Source organism: Natrix helvetica, assembly GCF_964273705.1.
Source record: "Natrix helvetica genome assembly, chromosome: 12".
Taxonomy (NCBI): domain Eukaryota; kingdom Metazoa; phylum Chordata; class Lepidosauria; order Squamata; family Natricidae; genus Natrix; species Natrix helvetica.
Genome location: NC_138556.1, coordinates 896698 through 924090, shown reverse-complemented (window position 1 = coordinate 924090; position 27393 = coordinate 896698). Strand labels below are relative to the sequence as shown.

Here is a 27393-nt window from a genome sequence, read left to right as displayed (position 1 = left end):
TGCTGGGGGATGGGTTATTAGAATACGGAGTGCAATATTTAATATTACATGTCATAACTGCAGCTAGAATTATTTACGCACAAAATTGGAAGGATAAAAATATACCATCAGAGGAAAATATGATAAGAGTGCACCGAGATGGATAGACTTACAAAAGAAATAAAAGATAAAAGGAGAATCTGAGTATTACTTGGTATGGAATATATGGTATAAATGGTTAGAGGAAAGATGTAAAGATTAGGAAAGCATCAAGGGAAGAAAGATTAAGGAGTTAGAAAATAGTTACAAAGTCGTATAACTGGACATGATACAAAATGTAAGATGTATATAAATTAGTACACTAGTAGACTAATTATGTAAAAGAAGCATATGTATACATGCATGGAAATAAAGGGGAAATGGAGGTGTAATGGATGTATACCGATGCAGAAAGGTTGCAAAGATGACAATTGTTACAAAACTGGGGGAAAAACTGTTCAATAATTATTTTTTTTTTAAAAAAAGAGAATATGGGGTGCACAAGGTAGGTGTGGAATCCTGTCATTATCAGGCTAATTCAATGGGAATCAAAGTGCGTGAGAGGAACTCCAATTGGGTGGCAACCTCTTCTTCTTCTGACTTGGTTGCCCCAGCACGGACCTGGCCGTTGGATTATTGGACACTTGGTCTTAAATTTGCATTTGATCAAATCATTTAGCATCGAACTACGGCAAGAATCAGTTACCCTTCAACATTTAAAGATAAAAGTGGTTTTGCAGAAAAGTACAAACAGACTTAAGCCTTTAACAGCTGAAGTAGAAAATTTTATTTGGAGACTTGTACCTATCTCCTGCAGAGAATACCGTATCACCACACCTGGAGGGACCATGGAAAATTCCTCCTATGCTAGAAGGTGCATTCAGCCCCACCTACTAATCCCACAATTCTTCAGCTATGCAAAGAACAGACACGTTAACAACATTTTACCCTCCCAACACCAAGAAAGCACACAAGGACCCTTCCCTCCCCCACAATCTGTGCTTGATCCCCCTCCCCCCAATACTGGCGGCCAGAGTTTGTTTGTGGGAAAGGTTGACAACACGGCAGCATCAAACTGTCAGCAGCAGGTAAGGCTTTGCTCCAAAGAAAACGGACCAAGAAGCATGCAGGAGTTCGGGCTATGAAACCACCGTGCATTTCCAGCGACATTCCAACATCAAACCGCTGCAGTAAAGCATCCCAGGAGCCGGTCTTCCTTCCTTCAGGACTGAAGAAACAGCCTTGGGACTCAGGTGGTGGCAGTTCCAACTGACGACACAAACACTTTTGCCATTTGTGCAGAGATGCATGTGCAAGGAAGGGACTGTGGACAAACGTGGAACTTAGTGGGCAGCTGCAGAGACCAAAGGATCTCTTCTGGTAATCTGCCATCTCCTGTGTGCTGTTATAGCACGCGGCTCACACGGCTTTCCGGTGATATTCTGGAGGTGCCACCTCATAGTCGCTTGCACTGAACAGTGCTGGAGAATTCTTGGCTAAATACCTGCAAAGGAAGGAAAAACCCAGTGTGACTCTAACACTGACCCCAAAGAGGCCCGGCCTTGGGGACCTGGTCTCCCTCATCACCTTCACAGCAACCTACTCAGCATTTCCCCTGGGTCACTGCTGTACCCACATCACCATCCCTCCTCCGGCTTTTGAAGAACGGAGACCAAGGGCCACCTCCTGCTAAGGATCTCTCTGGAGCCGTGGAAATGGGGCAGGGAGAAGGGCCCCACACAAACCATTTCAAGTCCTTCAACACGCTGCTGCTGCTGCTGCTGCTGCTGCTGCTGCAGTGGCAACATAGAATTTTGCATAACAAAGGGTGGTGCTGAGGGAGGAGAACGTATGAAGAGGGGAAATGGAAACAATCCAGCTCCTACTTCTATTTCCACCTAAATATCTGTTCGAAGTAAGACAGGCAATCTAGAAATGTTCCGTTCTTTCTGGCCGTTTGTGGCTCTGCAGCTCACCTGGGGAATGCACTGAAACTTCAAAGAAAGCGGCTTCCTTGCCCACTCCCCACCCCCACCTCCCAGCCCATCAGACTTGCTTGGACAGGTGCCAAATGCTGCTTATTACCCTCCCAAAAATAGCGATCAAGAAAAAGCAGGATGCCTGCTGAAGACAAGGCCTGAGGTGAGCTGAAAGAGTACTTTGCGGGGCTCCAGCCTCGGCTCCCCAAAGGAAAAAGCTTTGTCCAAACTTAGGAGGAGCAAGACGGATGGCACTGAAGTTCAATTTAGACTTGTCTGCAACTGTGCAGAGGCACTGGCATACCTCCATGCAAAGGGATTGATGGCTATGGGTAAGCTGCACACGGGCTAAGGTGCCCGTCTCCCAAATCTCAACAATGCACAAGGTGGAGGTGTGCGTCCTGCATGTTAACTGGTTAATCTGACTGCCTGTTGGGAGGCAGATGGAAAGCAAGGCTCACTGTGGTGTGAGCAGCCCCTGGGCATCTGCTTGATATTTGCAGAGGTATAAATGCAAGAGTTAGCAACCGTCTCCAAATGACAAGAGGCCTCCTTCCGCACGAAACTCAAGACCCACCTGTTCCAACTAGCCGGCCTGGCTTAACTAGAACCTTCTAACCTCCCTGGCAATTTTAATATTTTAATATTTTAAATGTAAATTTTGGGTTTTTTAAATTGTTTTAACTGTTTTAATTTATTGCTATTTATTTAACCTAGTGGCTCTCACTTGTATTTGACTGTTAAATATTGATGTCACCTCCTCCATGCCACACTTGTATTTTTGATTTAATTGTACGTCGCCCCAGGTCCCTTTGCGGAGAGGGGGCGACTGATAAATCGAAACAAATAAAATAAATAAATAAATAAATATCCCTGAAGTCTAAATCAAGCTTTAAGCCACGCAGGGACCTGTGGAATAGTGTGGCTTTGAGACTTATTGTGAAATCAAACAGGCATATGTCATCCAAGCTGGGGAGAGGAAATCCAAGCACAGGTTTCAATCTAGTTAACCTGTTAGGCTTGGGCAGCTTTGCTACAGTGGCCTCCCTCTCCTGTCTCCTAAAGCCAATGTTTATGACGTGTCTAAAAGACACAACAGGGCCTGTCCCTTCTTTGGATCTCTAGAGAAACCAGGGAGGATTGAAGAGCACCAGAGAATTATGATCAGAGAAGGGCAAACCTCGCTCCCATTGTAAAGAGGGGTAGAAGACAAGCCTGCCAGCCTGACATCTGGGCAACAGCATCACCCAATCAGTCTCAAAGCATTTCAGAGGAAGCACTGCAAAGCCCTTCTTCAGCTAGGTAGCAAAACCAAAGCCAGGCGCCTGGGACGGGGGAGGGCATGCCAGGCAGAGCTTCTGCGGAAAAGGACCTGGGGCAGTGCCGCCACCACCCCCCCCAACCGATCAAGAGAAGCCCATTGTTCTAACCCACAGGTAGACTTCTCAGAGCAAGAACTGGTGCCCTGGCTGCTGGTGAACTGAAAAAAGGGTGAGGACTGGCAAGGCAGACGTCTTGATGGACTTCCTGAAGAACAATATACATTTTTTTCCAATCCATTTATTTCTGCGCATTCTGATTTCTGATTGAATTTCCTGAAAATTGGGTCCACTTTATATATTCATCTCCTACATTCAAAGTGAAACTTAACGTTATCTGAAAGCACTTTAGAAAGGCACGAGGCACAAATGAACCTCCGCCTTTAAGCACCTGTTGTAACTTCAACCATCCCTATTATTATTCTACTACTAGATAACATCAACGTGCACCTTCATTAGGGCTGCCCTTTATGACTCAGTTCCAGCCTTGCTGGATTGACAAATGTGTTTGAGGAAACAGGATATTCAAGTTGGAACTCAAGACAGTAGGTAAAAATGGCTTCATTGAATCATTAAGCAATTATCATTTTGTATCTGCAATGTATGTTTGGTTTTTATTTACACAAAAATATAATATATATTTCTATATTAAATCTTGGGAGTTCTTTTCCAATAGGAAAATATGTAATTGTTGACCACGCCTCCTCTGACTGGGGTAGTTCAGTTTTGTACAAAGGCTCAGCCGATCCAAGAGATGCAATAGAACCGGCTCTGAGTGTGAAGATGATTAATCAGGTAACCAGGACTATGAGTCCAATGCCTGGACCAGCTGAAGCCGAGGACGGGTTTGGATTCCCCTCGCAGCGCACATAGAAGGACCGTTCAGGTAAGTCAACGGTCGTTCTCCTGTGACCTGCTTGGGGAATCCAAGCATGGGACATGCCAAAGCAATGAGTTTCAAGGTGGGACGTAGGCTGGTCAGGGGCAGTGGATGATGATACAACCCTCTGTAAGACATGTCGCCCAAAGGAAGCCTCTGCCGAGGCATACACGTCCACTTTATAATGCCGGATGAAGGGCGACGGCGATGACCAGGTCGCTGCCCTACATATGTCCTCCACCGAGGCCTGCGTCGCCCAGGCTGCCACGGTGGCCGCACTCCTGGTGGAATGGGGAGTGATGCGCCTGGGTACAGGTCGGGATTGGCAGTCGTATGCGAGGGCAATACACGCTTTCAACTAGCGTCCGATGGTGTTTGAGGACACCTTCTTTCCCATGGATGCCTGCTGGAAAGACACGAAAAGAGCCTCCGATCTTCTGAATGACGCCGTACGTTTCACCTAGCGACGGAGCACCCTGCAAACATCGAGGTGGTGACACCTTAATTCCTGAGGGTGTGACGGTTGAGAGCAAAAGTCTGGAAGAATAAGTTCTTGCACCCTGTGAAACCAAGAGTTAATATATTGGCAGGAATGCCGGATCCAATCGAAGGATGACTCTGTTTGGGTGGAATATACAGAGATCCTCACGGATTGATAGTGCTGCCAGCTCTGAGACCCTTCAAACCGATGTAATCGCTACTAAAAAGACGGTTTTGAGGGTCAACAATCAGACTGATGGTACGAATGGATTCGAATGGCTCAGCCGTGAGAGCTCTAAGCATTAGGGGTAAATCCCACGTAGGGTAACAATGGACCACCGGCGGTTTGAGGGTAGATGCGCCCTTCAGGAAGGACCGGACCCCCGAATGTTGAGCGAGGGAGCGGCCCTGGCCGCCTCCAATCACAGTCGATAGGGCTGAAATTTGCCGACGGAGAGTGCTGGGCGTTAGCCCTTTGTCCATGCCCAATTGTAAGAAGTCTAGTACCTGTGGTATGGATGCCGTAATCGGATCCACAGAGACTGACCGACACCACCTGCAGAAGGCCTGCCAGGTAGCCTCATAAATCCGCGTCGTGGACGGACGCCGAGCTGCTTGGATTGTGGCGATGACCTTGTCAGGGAAGTGATGACAAATCAGGAAAGCCCGCTCACGTGCCACACGGCTAATTGCAGTAGCTGGGGGTTTGGATGGATGAGAGTCCCTTGAGAAAGAGTTATCCGGTCATCTGGAATTCTCCACGGGTGGGAGATTGAAAGATGGACGAGGTCAGCGTACCAAGGGTGTCTGGGCCACATTGGCGTGACCAGGAGAACTTCTGCCTGTTCCGACAAAACCTTCTGGATGACTAACGAGTGGGAGAGGCGGGAAGGCATATAGAAGACCCTCCAGCCAGGAGCTGTGCAGGGCGCCGGTGCCTTCTGCTTCTGGTACGTAGAACCTGTTGAAGAATCTCGGCAGGTGTATTGTGTGGTTGAGCAAAAAGATCCACTTGGGGACGGCCGAAGCGGCAAGACAGTTCCTGAAATAGAGTCGGATGGAGTTGCCACTCCATCTGGTCTACTGTGATCCTGCTCAACCAATCCGCCCGTACATTGGCTGTGCCCGATATGTGCTCTGCCCGAAGTGATAACAGGTGAGTCTCTGCCCAATGGCGAAGACGTTCCGCTTCCAGCATCAAGGCCTGGGACCTGGTGCCTCCCTGACAGTTGACATGCGCCTTGGAAGCAACATTGTCTGTGAGTACCAACACGTGGCGGGCTGCCACCAGGTCTCGAAAGTCGTGAAGGGCTAGACAGATTGCTCAAAGCTCTAGCCAGTTGATGCTGTTCCCCAACTCCTGATCGCTCCAGTGACCCTGCGTCACTCGGTCCAAGGCATGAGCACCCCATCCAAATAGACTTGCATCTGTTGTTACTATGACACGGTCTGGCTCTTTGAAGAGACACCCTTTGAGAATCTTGGAAGGATGTCCACCAGCGGAGCGACCATAACACCTTGGGAGGCAACCAGACCTTGGTTTGTGAGTGGCTGGTGTGAGCCCTCTGAAAGGGGAGCAGAAACCACTGAAGAGGTCGTGCATGAAACCTCAACCAAGGGACAATGTCTATATATGATATCATCTTCCCCAGGAGTTGGGAGAGGACCGCAAGGGGAAGAGATCACTGCGTTTGCACCTGACTCACCAGGGTCTGTAGGCTTTGGCGTCTCTCTTGGAACAGTGACACCATGCACCATTCGGAGTCGATGATGGTCCTGAGATGGAGGAGGGACGTGGTCGGGTGCAAGTGACTCTTTGAAAAGTTCAAAACAAAACCGTGATGTTGCAAGGGTTGATCGTGGTCTGCAAGTCCCACATTGCCTGATCTGGGGAAGACGACAGGATCAAAATGTCGTCTAAATAACAGTTGACCCTTACAAGAATCGACCTAAGGGATGCCGCTATCACCGCCAACAACTTTGTGAAGGTTTGCGGGGCCGATGAAAGGCTGAATGGCAGGGCGCGGTATAGAAAGTGGTGCCCCGTAAACTGGAATCGCAAGAGCCTTCGATGTGATGGGTGTATCGGCACATGGAGGTATGCCTCCTTGATATCTACCAAGATCAGTAGATCGTCCTGTCGGATGCAGGCTAGGATGCTTTTGAGCAATTGCATTTTGAACCTCTTGTATTTCAGATAGAGATTGAGCCATTTCAAGTCTAGGATGGCTCACCATCCTCCCAAGCTTTTGGGGACTAAGAAGAGGATAGAGTAAAAGCCTAGCCTTTCTTGTCTCTGAGGTACCCTTTCTATAGCGTTCATGGAAATCAGATGTTCGATTTCGGAGTCCATCAGGCGTCTTTTCACCTGGCATCTTGGCACGGGACACCTGATGAAGCACCTTGGGGGGATAGAGAGAAATTCTAGAGTGAGGCCCAGCCTCACGGTCTGAAGTGCCCATGTGTCCGAGGGGGTTTCTGCCCATTGGAATGCGAAATATGTTAGGTGCCCGGCAATAGGCCTCACCTCATGTGAGTCACCAGTACCTACGAAAGGACCGGTTATTGGCGCCATGAAATGGCCACCGGGTCTGTTGTTGCTGACCCTGTTGGCAACCCCTGTCTCTGGCACCAGAACTGTCCTTAGCCCTGTCCTGTTGCTGGGTGAATGGCCTCGTGTAGTGAGGGACGTATGGGACAGCGTTGTACCCACAGTCCCCGGCCTGAAAGGGCTGCCTTCTATTAAATGGTTGGTGTCTCCTGTCCGCGTGCTTGTTCGTCGAAGGAAGCACTTTATGCTAATCCCTAGTTTCAATTAAAATAGGGTCCAATGCAGGCCCAAAGAGAGGGCCGCCCTTGAAGGTGGTGGAAGATAGGCGCCATTTGGAGCGTAAGTCTGCCTGCCAATGGGGAAGCCAAAGAATGCAGCGGGATGCTACGTTAGAAGCTACTGCATGAGAAGCGAACATGGCCGCGTTGAGTGTAGCATCTGAGGAAAATTCCAGTGCTGCCACCAGTTTATTTACATCCTGGTGTAGGCGGAGGTCATTGGGGGCAAGTGTGGCCTGCAACTGCTGTAACCATACCAACAAAGTCCTATTAAAGAAAGATGTTGCTGTGGCAGCCCGTAACGCCCAGGCAGCCGCCTTGTGCGTTTTGTGGATGACCAGTTCGGCCTTGCAATCCTTGGCTTTAAGACCATCCGAAATTTCGGAAGGAATCAAGGCTAGGGAGGCCAAAGCCGCTACAGGAGGATCCACAGTAGGAAACTAAAGGATCTCATCCAATTCAGGCGTGGAAGCGTAGAGCTTCCTGTCACTATTACTAGGTGGGGGAAGAGCAGTCGGTTGGAACCACTGTTTCTGAATAACGTTCAGAAACAGCTTTGGGAAGGGTATGATGTCTTGTTCCTGCACCTGTTCCGCAAAAACCGTTCTGTGGAATCAAGGCCCACAGCAGTACTGGCTTGAGTGGTGGAGACTCCCATCTTGGTAGTTGCCTTAGCTTTATATAAAAGCGTTTTAAATAAGGCAAGCCGGAACAGGCAGGTGTGTCTTGCACCAGACCGTCGTCATTCAACAACTCCAGGGCAGCGACATCGTCCTCCTCACCCAGAATAGAACCTTCGCTATAAGCTGAGGGTAGTGGTGAGGGAGGATCAGCCTGGTAAATAGAGATGTCTCTAGCAAGGCCGGCACATGCAGGGCGCTGGGCCCTGCGCTGCAATTCCGCATCCACCCCCTGGGAAATGGCAGCAGAAATGATATTGTGAAGTTCTGGGGGAAAGTTAAAGTCGGGCCCATCCTCAGGTCTGAGGCCTGCAGCCGTGGGTGTGAAGGTGGCTGTGGGCTCTGAGCACGAGGATGCCTGAATCGTGGCCGGGCCGACTGCAAAAAGTTCTGGGGTAGATCGGGGCCCTAAACCCCCTTCCTCCGCAGCTATTCCCAGGGGCGTGGGAAGATCGGGGGACCAATCTTGAATCCCTGCTGGAGGAAGCAAGGGAGCAGGAGAATGGTGTTCAGCCATGTAGGAGGGGACCTGTTGGTGGGCCTAGGAGGCTTGGCCAGTGACTTGGCCCTATCTTTGTGCTTGGCAGCTCCATCTGGGGCTGCCAATGGGGTGCGCGCCTTGTGGTTAGAGGCCCTAGTGGTGGACCTACCCACCCTGGTGGTGGGCCCGGCGGCCTCAGAGTGCAGCGGGAAAGAGCTGGAAGTCCCATCGCTGCCTCCGGCAATAGAATGATCGGCCATAGCAAGATATAATGAAAGAAAACGGGAGAGTTGAAAGGCTCAAGCTCACGTCTGAAAACAGGGCAAACCACTGATCAAAGAAGCGAGCTGACTCAGTTAGAGCGATGAGGCAACACGGTGCTAAAGGAATGGTGGCAAACTGACCTCCGAAGCACAAATAACTCTTTCTGTATTCCACCGCAGTTTGGGCGTGAAAGGAAAACTCCGCCCCTTCCTGTTGGTTTTTGGCGCCAAGCTATTAACGGCTCAAAATGGCTGGTGCTAGCAAATAATTTCGGCGCGAAATTCAAATCGGCTCCAAAAATGGCCGCTGTTCTTCTCTATCCGGAAGGAAGGCTCCGGCTGCCAAAATGACATCGCAAAAGTAATCCGAGACTGTGCAGCAGCGGCAAAGCTCCGAAATGATAGGGGACGGTCGTCCGATGCATGGTTGACCGTGCATGCGCCTGCCGGAGAGAATGGCGTGCCACCTCTCTCTGCAGCAACCAGGAAGGATGGGAGGCGATAACAAGCAGGTCGTTCACCCCCTGTGCTGACTCAAGATTGGCGAACCGACTCTCACCACGGCCACTGATCAGGATTGAGAGTGGCGAACCGACTCTCTTCTGCTTTAAAGTACATTCAAACGCCCGATGGGCAATCCTCCTGGCGAACGTTCCTCTGGCCGCTAGAGCCGCGAGAAACTGCAAATTATTTAAATTCAAGCACGAATGAGCTCCGTCAATCCTCAATCAAACAGTGCTCCAAGATAATTTGGTAGCAATGAAGAATCCGAGTCCAATGAGTTAATTTTGTCTATTATTATTCTAGAGGAAAAAATTTTGTGTCTCTTTAAGGCTGGACTGAGTTAAAAAACTGAACTATCCCAGTCAGAGGAGGCGTGGTCAACAATTTCATAACTCAGTCTCTAGGCTAATGGACAAAGTTAACCCACACTTGGATTCCCCAAGCAGCGCACAGGAGAATTAACATATTTCCATGATTTGGATAATGTTTGAAATTGACTTTATAAAAGAGGCAGCCAGATATTTGAACGTTGGTTACTCAGGGCCTCTGATCTTTCACTATATCTTACTTACTGAACAGGCCAGGTGAGGGTTGCTCCAGTTTTCTCTGGGATTTGAAGGTTCTGCACTTAGGCAGGAAAACCTAAATCATAGGGATAAAATAGATGGTACCCGACTCAGCAGTAGTGATTATGACAGCGATCTTAGGGTCCTAGTGTATCACGTAAGAATGAGCCAGCAGCATGATGTAGCTGACAAAAAAGCCAGCACAGTCCTAGGCTGCATCAACAGAGGAATCGCATTAAGATCATGATAAGGGATACTGCTGCTCTATACTGCACTAGTGATATCACACCTGGATATTGTGTCCAGCTTTGGTCACAATACAAAAAAGATGCTGAGACCCTAGAAACAATTGTTTTTCAGGAGCTGGGCTTGGTCCCTTAGCTCCAGTGAAAGGAACTCTGAATGCTTCAGCATACCAAGACATTTTGGACAATTCCATGCTCCCAACTTTGTGGGAACAGTTTGGAGCTGGCCCCTTCCTCTTCCAACATGGCTGTGCACCATCAAGACATGGATGACAGAGTCTGATGTGGATGAACTTGACTGGCCTGCACAGAGTCCTGACCTCAACCTGACAGACAACCTTTGGGATGAATTAGAGCGGAGACTGAGAGCCAGGCCTTCCCGTCCAACATCAGTGTGTGACCTCACAAATGCGCTTCTGGAAGAATGGTCAAACATTCCCATCAACACCCTCCTGAACCTCATGGACAGCCTTCCCAGAAGAGTTTGAAGCTGTTATAGCTGCAACGGGTGGACCGACGTCATATTGAGCCCTATGGATTAGGAATGGGAGGTCACTTACAGTAAGTTAATATGCGAGTAAAGGTAGGTGAGCGAATACTTTTGGCAATATAGTGTATCTAACTGGTCTATAACAACTCATTGCCAAGCAGTTTAACATCATACTACAATGAGGTGAAGAGTGGCTAACATCTGGCAAAACCTACCTGATAATGAAAGATCCAGCAAAAGGGGCAGCACCAGGCAACTACAAGCCAATTACTTGCTTACCAACCACTTTCACATTGCTAACTGGTGTGGTAAGTGAGGCAACTCAACAGCGTATAGTTGAAAACAATCTCTTTCCACCTGAGCAGAAAGGAAACCTCCCTAGAGCAGGGGAACAAAAGATCAACTCCTCACTGGCAAAATGGTTTTGGAAAACTGCAAGAGAAGGAAGATCAACCTAAATGCAGCATGGATTGACTACAAAAAGGCATTCGACTCTCTGCCACATGACTGGATCATCACGTGCCTAGAAATAACAGGAGTCAGTAGAAACATCAGAAGCTTTGTGCAAATGGAAGACAGAGTTTCAGGTCGATGGTGAGAGGCTGGGAGAGGTTAATATCAAGAGAGGAGCATTTCAAGGAGATTCACTATCACCGCTTCTACTTGTCATTGCACTCTTTCCTCTGTCAACAATACTGAGCAACTCAGGCCATGGCTATCAAAAGGTCAAAAATATCTGCCAGACTATTGCACCTCCTTTACATGGACGATCCGAAGCTGTATGGAAAAACATAATGTGAAATAGAATCGCTGCTCAACACTGTCTGTATATATAGCCAAGATATTGCAGTGGAGTTTGAATTGGACACTTACTATCAAACCATGAAAAATAGTGAAAACTGAAGGAATCAAGATGCCCCACGAAAATAACATTGAGAGTCTGGACGAAGATGATTACTACAAGTACCTGTGTATCCTTCAGGCTCACAACACCAAGCATACTGAAGTCAAGAAAAAGGTTAGAGGAGGAAATACCATCAGGGCAACACTAGGCAATTCCAGCCATCGGGAACGGTGTTTCCCCCAAAATAAGACAGGGTCTTATTTTCTTTTGCCCCACAAAATATGGGCTTATTATAGAGGAGGGCTTATTATTTTCTGGGGCAGGTGAGAAGCGAGGTGCACCTTTTAGCTTTCCAGCTCCGTCGTGTTCCTTGCCATTGTGCTCAGGGAAGCGGCTGGTAAAAAAAAAAAAACCCTTCTTGTGAGTTCAATCAAACTTCTTGAAGTCGCGAGGAGGTTTTTTTTTACCAGGGGCTTCCCTGAACACAATGACAAGAAACGTGACGGAGCCGGAAAGGTAAGAGGCGCGCCTTGCGGCCCAACACTGCTCACCTCGCCCCAATGGTAAAGGCAGCCTGCCTGGTTCCCTTCCCCGCCATTCTTTAGCGAGGGGTGGCAGGTGGTGGTGGGGAGAAGCGAGGCACGCCTCTTATCTTTCCAGATCCGTTGCGTTCCTCGTCCTTTTGCCCATTGAATCCCCTTGTTAAAAAAACCTCATGAGTTCAACTCGCGAGGTTTTTTTTACAAGGGGATTCAATGGGCGAAAGGGCGAGGAACGTGACGGAGCTGGAAAGGTAAGAGGTGCGCCTCGTGGCCCAATACCACCCACCTCGCCCCCAATGGTAAAGGCAGCCTGCCTGGTTCCCTTCCCCACCGTCCCTTTAACGAGGGGTGGCAGGTGGGGAGGGGGAGAAGTTGAACTCATGAGGTATTTTTTACAAGGGGATTCAATGGGCGAAAGGGCGAGGAACGCAACGGACCTGGAAAGGTAAGAGGCGTGCCTCGCTTCTCCCCCCCCCACCTGCCACCCCTCGCTAAATGGACGGCGGGGAAGGGAACCAGACAGGCTGCCTTTACCATTGGGGTGGGCGGTGGTCTTTTGTGCGAGAAGGAACAGGCAGGAGGGGGTGATCGCATTGCTGTCCTGCTGCTGTTTTTGCAGTGGGCTCTTTTTGCGTGGGAGGGAAGGGCGGGAGGTGGAAGCACTTTGCTTCGCCTGCCACTGTTTTTACAGTGAGCCCTCCAGTAGGGGGTTCAGTGGTAATGGCAGGGACTGGTTGCGCATGCGCTTAAATAGTTGGGGGCGGGCTTATTTTCGGGGGAGGGCTTATTATGGCGCATGCTCTGAAAAGCCTGATTGGGCTTATTAGCAGGGCATGTCTTATTTTCGGGGAAACACGGTATACAGCAGGAATAGTAGACTGGACTCAAGCTGAACTAAAAGCAATGAATAGGAAGATCAGAAAAATAATGACAATGACTCATGCATTTCATCCTTGCAGCGACATTGACACTGACAGACTCTACCTACCAAGGCAAAGGAATGGGCATGGAAGTACATGAGATGATAGAAGAAAAAAGGGCTTTGGAAAAATAACTGAAGGACTATGAAGAAGATGCACTGAAGTTAGCATGCCAAGGCTTACTGGAGAGACCAAACTGGCCTACAAGAAAGACCAAATGAAGAACAGAATGGAGGCGTGGGAAGGCCAAGCACCACATAGCCAGTGCATTAAAACAAATAGTAGGGAAAGCAGACGGCCTTCCTGGCAACGGCTAAAAGCAGGAAAATTAAAGAGACCGAGGGACTAATTCTGGCTGCACAAGGCCCAGCCTTAAGGACAAACGCATACAAAGCCAGAATTGAGAAGGCAGCAACAGACAGTAAGTGCCGTCTATGCAAAGAAGCGGAAGAAACAGTGGAGCATCTGGGAAGCTGCTGCAAGAAGATCGCACAGACTGACTACAAGCAGCGGAAGGACAAAGTAGCAACAATGGTGCCTTGGAAGAACTGCAAAAAATATCATGTGCCAACAAGCAAGAACTGGTGGGACCATAAAATAGAGAAAGTCCCAGAAAATGAAGAAGTTAAATTGCTTTGGGACTTTAGAATTCAAACAGACAGGCACTTGCCATATCATACCTGACTTAACAATTGTCAATAAGAAAGACAAAAAAGTCTGGATAGTGGATGTGGCAGTGCCTGGAGACAACAGAATAAAAGAAAGAATTGGAAAAGATAACTAAAATACAAAAAGAGATAGAAATAGAATGACTGTGGCAAAGTCAAGCAAGGATAGTACCAATAGTAATAGGTGTAATCCCAAAACAACTGGAGGACCACTTGATTATTGGCATTGACAAATTCGCCATTAGTCAATTGCAGAAGGCAGGTTTACTTGGAACAGCATCCTGCAACGATATCCGTAACACCATCAAACATCCACATCTGCCTATTCCAGGTCCTTCGTTAGGATGCAATAGGTGGACAAAACTGCCAAACCCAGCCCGAACATCTGGCTGACTGTGCGATGATCAATAATAATAATATTTAAAAAATGGGTCTAGAGGAGCCCCCAGTGAAAGGCTACCTTGATGTGGTTGTGAGAACAATTAAGCAGTGGAAGAGTTTGCTTCCCAGAGTTGTAGGTGCTCCATCGCTGGAGGTCTTCAAGAAAAGATTGGGTAGCCATCCGTCCGGGACACAATATGATCTCCTGCTTTGGGGAGGGGGTTGGACTAGATCTCCAAGTCCCTTCCAACCCTCTGATTCTGCCGCTGTGCAAGAACACTGCAGGGACTAGTCCAGGCAACTGCCAAGTACGAACACCAACGGGAAGGCACAACCCCCCCACCCCACCCTGTCACATCACCCTTTTAAAACACCAATTGGATGCTACAAATGAGCTAGGGAACTCTGGGGTGGAAACCCCACCCCCGGCCCATCCCCTCTCACTGAAAAATAGCAACCACTGAAGAGATTTTCTAAATTAATGGCCACGTCTCACAAGGCAGACCATCCAGGACCAACCCAGGCCAAGACAGGCCATGCTGGTGGGTAGCTTTGCCTGGATCTTGGTGCGGTCTTTGCAAACCATGACTACCAACATACTTCGCTCTTGAAAGGTTAAAAGTAATCTTTATACGTACTTTAGGAAGTCGTGCAAATAATTCAACAGCAAAGCCAAGCTCTTCTCATCAAGAGGTGTGTAGGCAAGCATTGCTCCAATCCTGACTGTTTCAAACACAAAAGAAAAAGATGCATCAAGGAAAACAGCAGCAACCATTCCAACCCTAAGACTTCGCCTGAACTTGAGCTGAGGTAGTTCAGTACCTGCTGAATTTGGGGGGGAGGATTCAGAAATAGGGGGAGCACCTGCGGGAAAGAGGCTGATGCCCTGCTTTGTCTAAGGGCCAGAGATGCTGTCTGAGAGATCAGCCAGCCCCAACCGCTTCCTTCTTTCTCCTGTCCCCAGCCGCCTAGTCCTGCCCATCTTATAGAACTGCCTCCAACTTTCTATCAACTGTCAGCTGGATTGAAGCTGCCTGGCAATGAGATGAGGACCCTTTCTTTCCAAAAAGGACCTTGAGTGCTAAAAAAAATAGTTCTTAGCATCTCAGTCATGCAAACTATCTGCACCCTGCCCACGGCACTACCTATGCCAACTATCTATCCTATGTATCTTATACCCATCTATTTCCTGAGAGTAGGAAAATACGGAAGAAATTAGGGGAAAGCAGTCATTAGCAGAAGTCAGAACTTCTTAGGCAGTAGAAAAGGAACTTTCCTTTGCCAGAAGCCCCCTTTGGTTTTCCATCTAGAGGAATGAAGGAAGCTTGATCAAGAAACAGCCTCTCTCAGGATTACCAGATATTCCCATCGTGCTACCACAGGCCTTCAATTGCCCTTACAGCTTTGCAACATGGACAGCTTTAAAGGAGGCTTAAAAGTAATGCAAATAGGGAGAGGTAAGATCTTGACAGAGGCAATGGCATGTGTAGAAAATATGCACCAGACAGAACAGATTTCTCCATAAAGACCTTTCGGTTTATGCTCTTGTGCATAAAGTGTGATCCATACCGAACAACCGGAGGAGGTGCGGTGCTCCATAGACCTGGGACATGGGTGCGTCTGGATGATCCGCTAAGATTTCTGCGTATTGTGGCCGCTCAAATTTATACAACAGTTGGGTCCCCAGCATAACGTTGAAGTATTCTTTGATGCCTGCCACCACTTCATTCACAGCATATTCTCTGATGCAGAGCCAGAACAACAACAACAACAAAAGATGTGGTAAGAGACCATGGAAAAGAGACAGCTTTCTTGAGCCCCAACAGGTGTGCCCAAAGGACAGGCTCAGTGACTTGTGGGCAGGGGTGGCACTGCTACAGGCCAATGCCAAGACTGGCATCCTTTTGTAAGGATGTTGGGAACAGGGCTGGATAGGGCAGCATTTGGTTTTCCTAAGAGTGGAGAGCTTCAGACGGATGTAGGAAGAGGATATATTTTGCCAGAGGCGCTGGGGAGAGCTGAAAAGGATGGGTCATTCAAGAGACAGGAGCTCCGTTCCTCCGGGCCCTCAATTTCACTGCAGTTAAGCATTACAGCTGACAAGCAGCAAAATTTTGAAAAGCGTCTGCACTTGGAAGAGAGATCCAGGGGAAGCCCAAGGGAAGCCCACCTGGCTCCAGGGATGCCTTCCATTCAGCAACCTCCTCGGATGGAAGCAGCCTGCCCTATCCTAGCCTGATTCCCCACAAAGGAAGGACCTTGGATCTGCCAGACGTTACCACTCTTACTAGGAAGAGACCCAGAGAACAAGCTGGCCCTCAGAGCCAGCACTTCGCTAGACTGATGACACAAGCTGCCATTGCTACTCTGCATTTAGCAGGGATGAGGCTGAAAAGGGTTGGACGGTGGCTTGTAGGTAGCAAAAGATCCCACCCAGACTCTAATCTAGGCTAGTTCCAAGATGTTTGAGGGTGTGTGCCTTTAAACAGCCTCCTATTGTTGCTTCCCTAAAGCAAGAGAACTTCTCCCCACCCAGCTTCCTTCCAAGAGCTGGGCCAGGACAGGGGCTCGTGGTCAGTAGATGACTACCCTGCCCTTCAGGACCAACCAGCTGCCCAGCCTTTGTTCCTCACTTGTTATCTGTGTTTCCTCGGGACTTCTTGTAGTTTGCATAGTCCTCTAAAATTGAGTCAACATTCTTCTTGGCCGGAAGGTAGAAGAGCTGAGAAAAAAGCCAGACACCATCAGAGGCTGACAAAAAATGCCCATCCAGCAGCCCAGAAGGCATTGCAAACATAAATACCCATCACCAAGCTGAAACACACAGAAGCAGCCAACTAACTAAAGGCACAATTTCAAACTCACCTGCTTTTGCCGGGTAATCAAATCCCAGTCATCTACAAGCCACGGTTTCAGCTCTTCTGGTATTTTTACCTTTACTTCAACCCTGTTCATAAAAGTTTCTTCCTGAAGAAACAGAAATGCGAACTTTAAATTCTGGGACACTAAATTTGAGTTGGACGCAACTCTATGTACAAACATCTCATTCATCCAGGTGCTTTTGTTTTAAAGGCAACGGGATTTTCCGACTTTTTTTAAAGACGTTTTCCTTCCCATATAAGAAGCTTCTTCTTCTTAGTTAGAACTGAAGAAGTTTCTTGGATGAGTCTCAAACAATGATTGCCTTTAAAAACAAAAGCACCTTTGGGACTCAGTGTACAAACAAACCTTCCAAAATTAAGCCACCAAACAGGAAGGGCCAAGAGCTGCCTTGGACCCAAAAGGTCGGCCAAGGGTTGATGCACAAGGACTCCAAATGAAGGTCTTTTAAAGAAATACAAGAATTGTCTCTGCTAAATGTGCCAATAACAACAGCGTACAAAAGGCATCAAGGAACCCACCAGCAAAAGTCAGCAACAGAAGAAAGAATCAAGCTACGGATTTCTTGGAGTTCCCCCCACCCCAAGAGGGGATCAGAGGGTTCAATCATTTGCCATACATTTTTCCTAGCACTTAGTTTGGAGCCTCAGCGCTGAAAGAAGGAAATGGCAAAGCACTCAGTAAGGTGACACTCTTGAAACTTCCTCCTGGGCTCCCAAAGCAGAAGCAAGTCCAGCAAAGACAGCAACCTGCCAGGGAGCCAGGTGCAGCTGGGCCTGGCTGCCTCCCGGGACAACTGGCCAAGGGCAAATACCTACACTTTCCACCGTAGGATCTACTCGAGCTCTTTTCTTCCTGGGAGGCTGAGGGTTTTCACTGGAGCCACTTCCCTCGCCAATTCCTGGAGCTAGTCATAGAAGCAGAGAGATTAAGGTGATTTTTAAAGCTAAGCATTTTAAAAAACTGCACTCCCTACATGCTGCTTCAGAGCAGGCAAATGTCACCGACAAAGAAGACTGCCCTTTCCATTATGCAATGCTTTTAAACAATTACCAACAAAACCTCCATACAAAACAGGGGTTTTTTGCTCCATTATTCAGTATTGTTGAGAACAACTGCAAAAGTGTTTTTAAATGATGCAATATCTGAGTTAACTGAACCTTTTGATCCAAATCATATCAGGCAATTCTCTCAGCCTTCTCTTAATACATATGAAACAATGCCTCTGCCATGATATGATCAAACAGAATGCCTACAGGTTCAATCTTTTTGCCAACACTTTTAACAGATGTGTTTACGGATGATCTGTTCACGAGTTAATCTGAACTAAGAGTTGAGGGATATCAACATTTTTAACTTGTTTAAGTGTATCTTTTCGGTCTTTAGGAGACATCTTCAGACAGCGCTGGCTCTTCGGCTTTGAAACCGAGTTGAGCACCGCCCCCTAGAGTCAGGAACGACTAGCATATATGTGCGAGGGGAACCTTTACCTTTATCTTTTCCCCACCTCTGGATACACTGGATTTCCAGGCAACCCTGCCACCAGCTGAAAATGAACTGGTACACGTAGTCCTTGCTCTACAACCATTAGGTCAGCAAGCATTCCAGAGTATGATACTGCTGAACAAACGGTGGTTACCATTGGTCCTCGGAATTCCCATGGCTACAGGATCCCAATCTGGGTTCTTAGCAACCCGTTGCATTTACAACTTGATCAAAGCATCCTGTGATCATAAATTTCAAACTTCCCTGCTGGCTTCCCCAGAGGTCAATGGAGAAGCCAGCAGGGAAGGACACAAATCACTGGGATAAGTCTCACAGCTTGCATTCCCTGCCCCAGTTTCTCTGTATTCACAGGCATTCCTGTCCATCCTCCCAGGTATCCCCCCACTCCTGCAGCCCCACCCATTCTCCCCAATCCATATGGCACTTCTCACATACCCTCCCTGCTTTGCCCTGCACACCTTCTCACACACACCTTCCCCAACCCTTTCTTGCATCCCTGCATGACATACCTCTTCTGTTCCCCAACTCAGAGCAGCTACTTGCCTGTCTACAGGCCTGGCACTCACAATTTCCTGCTGTTTTCCCTGCTGACTTTGGTTGTAGGTAGCCAGCAGGAAGTTACTGCACTTAACAACAGCGGGATTTGGTTAAGAGCAGCAATCAGGACTTCAGGGACTGCCATTGCTAAACAATGCAGTCATGCTTTACAACCATGTCACTTAGCAATAGAAATTCTGGTTCCATCGTAAGTCAAGGACTATCTGTACTGCTAGAAGGCCTAACACAGAAATGCAAAAAGCACACCCTAGGGGACACTTTCCACTATTCTATGACCTCAGAGGGCCCCTTTCCATCAAGCGAGGATAAAAAATTATAATTATCTTGGCGGGGTATGTGTGTTGAGGAGCTTAAAGAGCAAATGGAATGCCTTAAATCTGAAAACAGCTTACCAGCTTTGTGAGAGCCAGTGTGGAGTTAAAAGTAAAGTATAGGCAAGACCTCAATTCCACCCTGAGTACAGATGTGCATTGGGTGACGTTTAATATTCTCTCTGCAGCAAACACAAATTTCTTTGTACCGAGTTTAATTTGAGAATCATTTTGACAGGCAAGTTAAGTTACTTTCCACATTTTTAAAATCTCTCCTCTGGGATAAATATTCAAGAGCCTTGTAAAAGTAAAATAATTCTTACTTTTCTGTTTGTTCTTTTTGGTCTTCCTGCCAAAGAGAAAAGGAGACCTGTTATTCCCTGTGCAAAACAGTTCCACTGACTTTACTTCTTTTTTATTGTTTTCTCATCACTTGTATCAGTTTGACTAACTCTTAACAGTTCTAGCTAAGAATTAATTGAAATGCTGCTTTCCAAAGCCCACATTTTAAAAGGACACATTTTGCACAACTGTTTGAAGATGAATTCTTACTACTACTAGCAAAATACAAAATTTAACCAACTAAAGAGCCTACATTTGTCAGGCCTCCACCTGTAGTCATAGAATCAAAACAAATATTACTAGCAATGTAAGAGTACTCTGTGGCAGCAGTTTTCATTCTATTCCAGCCTAATTGTTCTTTACCATTTAATGAAAATTTTGAATCATACACCACCAAACACTTAAGGATGTTAAATACAGTTAATTATTATTCTGCATAGCAGTAACTGAATTTCTTGATTATGCCAGCTGATTGGAATAGCTTGTTGCTTTTCCTAACTTCATCAACATTCTATACTCATAGCATAAGTTGGACTTTGCTTGAACTTCCACTCAGTTTGGGAGTTGTTACTCCATCATGTAGTAGAGCAACATCTGAATATTATTCATAATTTGCAGATCTAGAATTAATTGAAGTTTGTCAGTTTAAAAGGGGACAATCCACTGATTATCTAAGGAGGAAAACTCATGAAGAACACTTTTGAGTCATTATAAATTCTGAATTCCAATAGTGTCTTCTCGGCTGAGTAAAATTCAAGGAATAATACAGGTAGTCCTCTACTTATAACCAAATTGAGCTCAAAATATCCATTGCTAAACAAGACAGGTAGTGAATATTGCCCTGTTTTACAACCTTTCCTGCCACAGTTGTTAACTGAATTTAGTTTCCCCATTAACTTTGCCAGAAAGTTACAAAAAGTGATCACATGATATTGGGACACTGCAACTGTCATAAATACATGCCAGTTGCCAAGGGTCCAAATTTTGATCAGGCGGCCATGGGGATGCTGCAACAGTAATAAGTGTGAGAATGGTCATAAATCTCTTTTTTCAGTGCCATTATGACTTTGAATGGTCAGTAAATGAATGATTGTTAAGTCAAGGACCACCTGTATGCCATTACATTTGAAGAAGTTCATCCTATTACAGAGACAGTTTTAACTCAATTGCACAGAAAATCTAAAGAAGCAACGGAATCTGGGCTTTACGATGCAGATCCTCGGGTGCCATTCCATCCTTAACTCACCGTGTCGATATTGCAGGGGTTTCCAAACTGCAAACGGTGTGCGCTCCGTCTCGCCTGAAGAATCTAGGCACAAACGGGGAGTCAGTTAAGGAGAGAGCATCAGTGCACTCGGTGTCGCTTGAAAAAACGGTGCCAGAGTTAACAAGACAACAATCCTACAGACTAATATTGCCAGGCCCAAAAAAGGTTTAGCGTTATTTAGAAAGGCACCCAGTTAAGACAAGTGACTCTTTGTATTGTGCTTTTTCCATCTAAAGGTTGGAAATTCCCGAGGGGAACTTCAAGCTTATAAAAGTTAGTTTTTTTTTCCATAGAAGGTCAATCAGGAACTGCTGCTGCTGCTGCTAAGGTCTCCAACAAACAATTCCCTTTGAAATCAGTATCAGTACTGTAACTGCCACTGGTGATTACCTAAACAGAGTTCTACATAGAGAGAAGATCCAGACTCAAGAAACTATGCAGCATTCTAGAAGTGACAATAGGGAAGTTTGCTCATAACATTCTACTTCGTGAAAACTAGCTGAAGTCACCTAAAATTCATCGTTCTGAAAGGAAATATCCAGATGATCGCTCCATCCAAATGAGGCCCATTTAGGATGCCCAGGCAGAAACGGACCCCAGGATTCATAACTCAGGAATTCTCTGTCATCAGCTAATCTAAACATTAAAGATTTCCAGATTTGAAAAGTGACCCGCACGTAAAGAAATGTGAGGAAAATTCCACCAACAGCTAAATTGTCTAAACTGCCTAAACATTAAAAGTTGTTGGAATCCAAGCTCCAAATGATGGCAGGTTGCTGCTCAATGCAAAATGTATGTGGCTTATAATGTGATAATAAGAGCCTTCCACATGAAATCTACACATTTACTCGGAGATCCATAGATCTAAACATAACTATAATAGGAAAGAGGCTTGGAAGGGGCTCCTTTATATTCACCTAACAACCATTTAAAGAACAAAGATTTCAGAACAGACATACAAAAACTGCATTTTCTGATGCAATATCCAAACACAGGCAGTCATTTTAGGATGTGAATATATGATTATGATCTCCTAGATGAAAGAGTTCAAAGAAAAATAAAATAAAATAAGATTTTCTTACACTTCAACATTTTTCTGCTGGAGTCCAGACGTTTTCTTGCCTGGAGCAGCCCCTCTCATCTTTCCTTCTGCATACTGTTCCCTTTCAAAGGAAGGAAGCAAAGATGTTTTAATTAGACACACAGGCACCTTTCTCTAAGCGTGCAAATAGTGCATTAGGAAAAGGATTGCAGCACCTTCCAAAGAAGCTTCTTGGCTTCTCCTGCTGGTGGTTTGAGAGGACTTTGCACTTCTTTGAAGGACCATGTGGCCCTCTTATTCCAAGAACAAGGCAGGAGGGGTACCAAACCACAATGTGTGCAATCACAATCATTATTGGATTGCAGCTTAAATGAAATAAAGTCAGTTAAAATGACTACTCTCATAAACATAAGACTCTTTAACTCTTTTACCTAAAACCAAGATAGGGATTATAGGCTTGAGAAAAACTGGGAAAGCAGTCTAACCTCTAAGTAAAGGACTTAAGCTCCCTCCCAATCTAACCTTCCTCCACAGGGAGTATCTACTTGTAACTCAAAGTAATCTTTGCACATCAGCCAAGGGGCTGCCCACGAAGAAGGAGGCAGCCAGGTTTGGGGGTGGGGTGGGGGTGGGGTGTCCACCAAACACGTCTCTTCGAAACAAGATGGGCGCCAAATACATTTAATAAATAGAAAACAAATAAACCCTGCAGAGACTAGATGAGCTGGAAATGGGATGTAGAGTATCAGAATCCTATGGAGCCACACGACAGAAACTACTGGACTGTAACATAATCAAAACAGCAACTAACAAACCAAAATATATTGATCTCTTCCAGAAAGAGAAGCATATTTAATAGACAATAAAGGTATTTATCCCCCTGAACTAAAAAGTAAGACATACCTACTAACCCTATTTGAAAATTATTCTTGGTTACTACCAGGCCATTTTAAAATTATTATTTTTGGTTTTGTTTCTTGCCATATGCTCACATCATCCCCAAAATTAAAACAAAATCAAGGCATAACAGTTTAAAGGATTACGGATGTTTTACTTTCTCAGGATGTCAAAGAATAACATATTGAACAATATGAGAAAGAGGACAAAGGAAACAACAAGCAGTTAAGCAGGGAACTCTGAACCACGAACCATTGTATTCTAGAAGAAGGCAAAAGCCGAACAACAGGCAGGGGGTGGAAATGGAGGCATTCTGGGTTCCCACCATTGTTAGAACAGGCTGGACTGATTGCTTCTCTTCTGTCAAATAAGGAGGCAGCAGGTGGCCTTTTGTTCCTCTAGTGCAAAGTAAAGCCCCCCCCAATCTAATTTGGCTGTCAAAGTGGTGCATTCTGGGCAGCTCACCTCCTTAAAAGCAAGCTATTTTTAGCATCCTAGAAATCATCATAAACTCAAAATACCTGATAAACTAGTGGCAGCGTCAACAAAAATGCAAGGTAGTGTTTTTGTCGGGGTTCCTTGGAAATTCACTGCTAGGGTTTTGTAGAAAAAGGATTAAGAATAAAGAAGTATAGAACTGCTGTAGCTTAAATGCTTTTAAACATTAAAATGTTTTAAAAACCTCAATCTGTACCTCATAGAACACCATCAGAGTTGGAAGGGACCTTGGAGGTCTTCTAGTCCATCCTCCTGCTCAAGCAAGCAGCCTTATATCGTTTCAGACCAATGGCCGTCCAGCCTCTTCTTAAAAGCCTCCAGTGATGAGGCGCCCACAACGTTTGAAGGCCAGCCCTTCCACTGCTTAAGTGTTCTGTCAGTAAATTTATTTTAGTTCTAGATTGCCTCTCTCTTTGATTAGTTTCCATCCATGGTTTCTTGTCCTGCCTTTTAGTGCTTTGGAAAATACATTGACCCTCTCCTCTTTGTGGCAATCAGAGACATTGAAACACTATCTTGCTGCCCTAGTCCTTCTTTTAATTAAATTAACATACTCAATTTCCACAAGCATTCCTCATACATTTTATCCTCTAGCCCCCATTAATCTTTGTTGCTCTTCTTTGCAATCGTTCCAAAGTCTCAACATCTTTATACTGTGATGACCAAAACTGGATGCAAATATTCCAAGTGTGGTCTTACCAAAGTCTTATAAAGCGGTAATAACACTTCATATGATCTCGATTCTGTACCTCTGTTAATGCAGCCTCGGATTGCCTTGGCATTTTTGGTGGCTGCAGCACACTGCTGGCTCCCATTTAAGTGGTTGTCCACTAGGACTCCAAAATCTCTCTCTGTCATTGCCTGAGCCAAGCTTCACCTTTTCTAGACCAATTCTCAAATACAGCTCGTATGTCTGGAATCTGCACTGTATATCAGACATTAACACAATTGAGCGAGTCAAGAGGAATTTCACGAGAAGAGTACTCCATTCCTGTACTTGCAACAGAATATTTTATGCCACCAGGCTCAAAGTTTTGGGCTTGGACAACCTAAAACTACGCCGCCTACAGTCTGACCTAAGCGTAGTACATAAAATTATCTGCTACAACGTCCTACCTGTCAATGAATACTTCAGCTTTAACCACAACAATACACGAGCACACAACAGATATAAACTCAAGGTAAACCACACCAAACTCCATTGCAGAAAATACGACTTCAGCAACAAAGCGGTCAATGCCTGGAATGCTCTACTTGACTGCGTTGTTACATCCTCACCCCCCCCCCCTGTAACTTTAACCTTAAACTGTCTACTGTTGACCTCATCCCTTTCCTAAGAGATCCATAAAGGGGGCGTGCATAAGTGCACCAGCACACCTAACGCCCCTGTCCTACTGTCCCCATTTATTTGTACCCATTTCCTGTGTTCTTATTCATGTTTATTCTTATTCCGGTAATCTTGTACATGAGTGACAAACTAAATAAATAAATAAAATAAATAATTTTATACATGTAAATCAGGATTTTTTTGCCGAAGTGTAAAACCTGACTTTTCTCTACACTTGAGTTTCATTTTGTTAGTTAGGGCACAGTCTTCAAGTCTGTCCAGTTCCAACTGGATCTTGATCCTACCTTCTGGGGGGTGGCCAATTCTTACCAGCTTGATGTCATCTGCAAATTTGATGTGTTCCCTTTTTGTTCCATCATCTAAATCATTTATGAAAATATTGAAGAGTACTGGTCCTAAAAGAACAACCTTGGAGTACCCCACTGCTTACTTCCCTCCATGTAGATGCAGTGCCATTAAGCACTACACATTGTGTGCTGTTTGTCAGCCAGTTACAAATCCATCTGGCGGTGTTGTCTATCCCACATTTTTGTAATTTACCAAGAAGGCTGTAATCTGCTTTGTCAAATGACTTATTGAAATCCAATATACTATGTCCACAGCATTACACTGGTCCACTAATTTGGTCACTTTGTCAAAGAACAAAATAAGAGTTGTTTGGCATGAACTATTTTTGACAAACCCATATTGGTTTCTGTTTATAACTTTGCTTGCTTCTAAATGTTCGCAGATCTGCTGCACGATTATCTTTTCCAGGATCTTTCCAGGTACTGCTGTCAGGCTGATTGGTCTTTAGTTTCCTGGATCTGTTTTCCCCCCAACTCTCAGATTGATCCTGCATGCTTTAACAAGCACCTAAAAATATCGCACTTGGTGCCATTCAAATGCTGAGGTATGAACATACTGGGTGAACACACTACAAATGGCAAATAATTGTCAATTGTGTTAGTAATCACAAGTCTCCATGAGGAAACTGAGCCTCCTGTTGTTGAGAGTCTCTTATTAAGTCTCAGTCCTGCCTCAGATGCCTCTCACCTGGCAACAAAATTGCTGGATGCACAGAAATGGTTCTATTAGATAATACTTACTGATTGGCCTTTTGAAGTTCTTTCTGCTTCTGCAGATTGGTGTCGACGTATTTGAGGACTCTGCTTTCTGGAACCCATTCATCCCAGCTGAAAGAAAACGGGACAGCTTTTGGACCACCTAACCAGGGCTGTTAAGTTCATCAAATGGGCGGAACTTTTATTTCTGGCTAAGGATACAGTAGCTAGAATAACCCTAACACCTAAATCAGAACCAAATTATAGGTAATCCTTGATTTACCACCATTCATTTAGTGACCTTCAAAGTTACAATAGGACTGAAAAAAATGATTTACAATCTGATTTACACTTATGACTATTGTATCAACCCAATAGCCATGTGATCAAAATTCAGCCGCTTGACAACAGGCACGTGCTCATAACAGTTGCAACATGGTATGATTGTGCAATCACCTTCCCAGCCTAGCAATTATTGGGGGGGGGGGATTAAGGTCACTTGTGGCACTTTTAAGAAACATCTTTCTTAGAAATGGAAATTGTGGGTGTAAGTCGAGGACTCCCTGTAACCCATTTTTCAGCTATGTACAATCCTATGAATTCTATTTTTCATCAAGGAAAGTTAAGCTCTAGTGCAATATTTTGAATTAGAGAAATCACTTCCAGAAGAGTTCCGAGGGGGGAAGACTGACAGCCTGTACAGAGGAAGAGCAATGAAAAGGGCCCAGGAGGAGGAGGAGGAGGAGGAAGACTGGGGGAAACAGTTGAAGATCTCGGAGGGGGGCAGACTTGTCCGCCGAGGGTCCAGGCGACAGAAGCGGCGGCGGCCGCTTCCGAGGCCAAGGAGGCAGCCCGCAGACGGTCCCCGGGGGGCTTTCCCAGGAGAAGAGGCGCCTCGGCCTCCCGAGGGCCGGACAGGGGCCATGGCCAGCTTTCCTCCCTGCTCCGAGGCCGAAGGGCCCGGGAGGGGAAGGGAGGGGGGAAGGGAGGGGAGGGGGCGTCGCGGGGGGGGGCGTCGCGGGGGGGGGGCGTCGCGGGGACTCACTTCTTGTTCCAGCCGCTGTAGTGGATGAAGTACTTCACCTGCTTGTCCTTGATGGCCACCTTCACGCACTGGGGGGAGGAGAGGCGTTAGGGGGGCGGCCGCCAGGCAGGGCTCGGCTCCGGGGAGACCCGCGGCCTTCTTCCGCGCCCGGCCGAGCCGGCAGCCCGGGGCAGCCCGGCGGTCTCCCATCGGGGTGGGCGCGAAGGAAGGGCCGCCACGTACCTTGGCTTCGTACAGGAGAGGCCCGTGGAAGCACAGCACCCGCTCACCTGCGCGGAAACGGGCGTTAGTGGCCGGGCCGGGCCGGCGCGGGAGCCGCGGAGGGAGGCAGGGAGGGTGGCCCGCCCGCCCGCCCCGCGGCCAAGGGGGAAAGCCCGCCCCCGCCAGGCCGCGCCGCCTCTCACCCTCTTGGAATTTAGGCTTCGGGTCTTGCTTGGGCGCCATTTAGGAGCGACTCGGCCTCCCCCTCCCGTCGCCGCCGCCGCCGCATTATGGCAAGAGGGGAAGCGGTGCGCCTGCGCACGGAGCCCCGCCCACGGCCCCGGGGCATGCCGGGAGCGGTAGTCC

The 27393-nt window shown here is 46.7% G+C and overlaps 1 protein-coding gene across 1 annotated transcript; it reads right to left on the bottom strand.

The window, feature by feature from the left end:
* Nucleotides 1-781: 781 nt before the first annotated feature.
* On the bottom strand, nucleotides 782-27370 carry MORF4L1 (mortality factor 4 like 1). Its single transcript, XM_081964943.1, has 13 exons — nucleotides 27231-27370; nucleotides 27049-27095; nucleotides 26827-26894; nucleotides 25827-25913; nucleotides 22036-22116; nucleotides 20933-20995; nucleotides 19668-19693; nucleotides 17788-17876; nucleotides 16955-17056; nucleotides 16723-16811; nucleotides 15659-15831; nucleotides 14728-14812; nucleotides 782-1522 (listed from the first exon to the last, which is right to left on the bottom strand). Exons 1-13 carry the CDS (start codon nucleotides 27268-27270, stop codon nucleotides 1438-1440), a joined length of 1035 nt encoding a protein of 344 aa, XP_081821069.1. The 5' UTR covers nucleotides 27271-27370; the 3' UTR covers nucleotides 782-1437.
* Nucleotides 27371-27393: the final 23 nt, after the last annotated feature.